Here is a 2,248-nt window from a genome sequence, read left to right on the forward strand (position 1 = left end):
GATGACTCGTTTCTGAGGCATTTCCGGATGTTTTTCGGCTAACACACGAGAAGAAAGATACAAAAATTTTAAAATTTTTCGTTTTTAAAGAATCTCTACAAAAATTATCGATTTTTCATCTCGTGTGTGTAGGTTCTATGCTTCTGTAAGGTCTGTACTGCCAAAGCAAAAATTTATTTTTAAAATTTTTTTATCATTCTCAGCTGTTTGTTTTCGCACCGCCAAAGCGTACGATCAGTGTAAATATTGTCTCCTCAAGTCTGCCGATTGTCACAAACAGGCACGATCTCTTTTCCATTCGGCAAAGTGTTTGGATCAGGCGATTTTGATTTGCAAGGAGATGAATAGCTTTTCAGATATTCGAATGTTGGCGGAGCGCGCGTGTAATTTGTATCAGCAACATGGCAGTCCTGAGTCCGGAGCATCAACACTCGAAAAGGCAGCTCGTATTTTGGAAGATCCCATGCCGGATCAAGCATTGGCTTTGTATCAACGAGCTGTCGAAGTCACTGCGGTTGAAGACACAAGTCGACAAAGTACGGAATATGCGAGCAAAGTGGCGCGTCTCATGGTGAAATTAGGTATGTATGATCAAGCTTGCGATGCGATTCGACGTGAAATCGGTTTGTATCAACAAACCGAGAATATTGGCTTAATTGGGCGACTCGCAGTTGCTTTGGTGCTCGTGCAATTGGCACGCGAAGACGTTGTCGCCGCAGAAAAAGCATTTAAAGAATGGGGAAATTGCTGCGATCCTGCCGAAGTTCAAACCTTGGAACAACTTTTGCAAGCATATGACGATGAGGATCCCGATAGCGCTCGTCAAGCCCTCAGATCGCCCTTTATTCGACACATGGATATCGAATATGCGCGACTTGCCAACGAATTGAAATTGCCACGAGGCGCTGTTGCCGCTCCCAAAGCAAATGTCATCGAAAATGCCGCAGCTTCGTACGTTTCGCCAAATGCAGCGGGCGGGGGTGATGCTGAAGCACAAACTAGCGGCAGCGGAGGCTTAGATGACATCGAAGAAGGCGGATTATGTTAAAAAATGACGTGATTCCTCGAAATTCCAGTTAATTATTACTATACTACAAGTGACGTACTTATTTTTTCTTATAAATTTAAAAAAGCGTGATTGTGTTAATTTTGCTTGAATTAAGAGACTATTTAAACTTTTTGACGCTTGTCAAGCATTTATTTTCATAATTTCTAATTTTTGACTAAAAAAAGTCAAAATAATTCCATTTAAAAAAATTTAAATATTTAATTTTCCCTTTAATTTATTTCACCGCTCAACCTCTCTTAGATATGCATAAAATATTTATTTTTATAAAGCATTATTGATAATTGCAAGAAAATTTATTTTTGTAGAATTAAAAGAAAGAAAAAAAGACAAACATTGTTAATTCATTTTAACTTACGTACTTTAAAAATAAAATATTTATCAAATAAAAATTTAAATTTAAGAGGCAAAAATTAAATTTAAAAAAAAATGATAAAAATATCTGCGACACTCAACACATTTATCACAAAAAACTAAAAAAAAAATATTTAAAAAAAATCTTTAAAAATTATACTAAGCTCTGTGCAAAAAAAAAATGCTAAAAATGTATTAAATGTAAAAGAAAAGACGAAACTTGCTCGAAAAAAGACATTTCATCTTTAATCTAATTGTTTAAAAAAAATATTAAAAATTAAATAAAATTTTGTTCGATAATGAGCATTTTATCGGCTTAAAAAGGTTGTAAGTAATCTTCAAAAAAAAAAAAAAAAATAACAATTTTCGTCTCTATTCTCTATCATTATTATGTGAATGTTTATGAATGTGTTAAGATCTCGTATGTTGTAAGAACAAAATAAAAAAAAACTTTTCTCTTAAAAACTTACTCAGTTAAAAAAAAAATAGAAATTTCCCACAGAAAAAACTTAAAATTATTTAAAAAAAAAAAAGATATCGAACAGATAAGCAAAACAGATGATAATGCAAAAAAAAAATAAATTAAAATATATAAGAAATCATTAAATATTAAATAATAAAACAAACGACAATTTTCGTTTTTATTGAAAAAAAAAGAAACAGACAAGTTATGAATAGTAATTACTATAAAATTATTGGAGATAAAAATAAAATAAAATCGAATTATTAAAAATATTTTTTTTAACTTTTTTTTTTTTATTTTAGGTCAATTCAACAATCGAGTATAATAAGATTTTGGCAGAATTTTTTTTTTTTTTTTAAATTTTT

At 31.1% G+C, this 2,248-nt stretch overlaps 1 protein-coding gene across 1 annotated transcript; it reads left to right on the forward strand.

Moving 5' to 3' along the window:
• Positions 1 to 203: 203 nt before the first annotated feature.
• On the forward strand, positions 204 to 1,601 carry LOC134836509 (gamma-soluble NSF attachment protein-like; the record flags this gene model as incomplete). Its single annotated transcript, XM_063851693.1, has 1 exon — positions 204 to 1,601. A coding segment is annotated over one exon (845 nt), but the record flags the coding sequence as incomplete, so codon positions are not given.
• Between the last annotated feature and the right edge of the window lie 647 nt (positions 1,602 to 2,248).

Source organism: Culicoides brevitarsis, unplaced genomic scaffold, assembly GCF_036172545.1.
Source record: "Culicoides brevitarsis isolate CSIRO-B50_1 unplaced genomic scaffold, AGI_CSIRO_Cbre_v1 contig_45, whole genome shotgun sequence".
Classification (NCBI taxonomy): domain Eukaryota; kingdom Metazoa; phylum Arthropoda; class Insecta; order Diptera; family Ceratopogonidae; genus Culicoides; species Culicoides brevitarsis.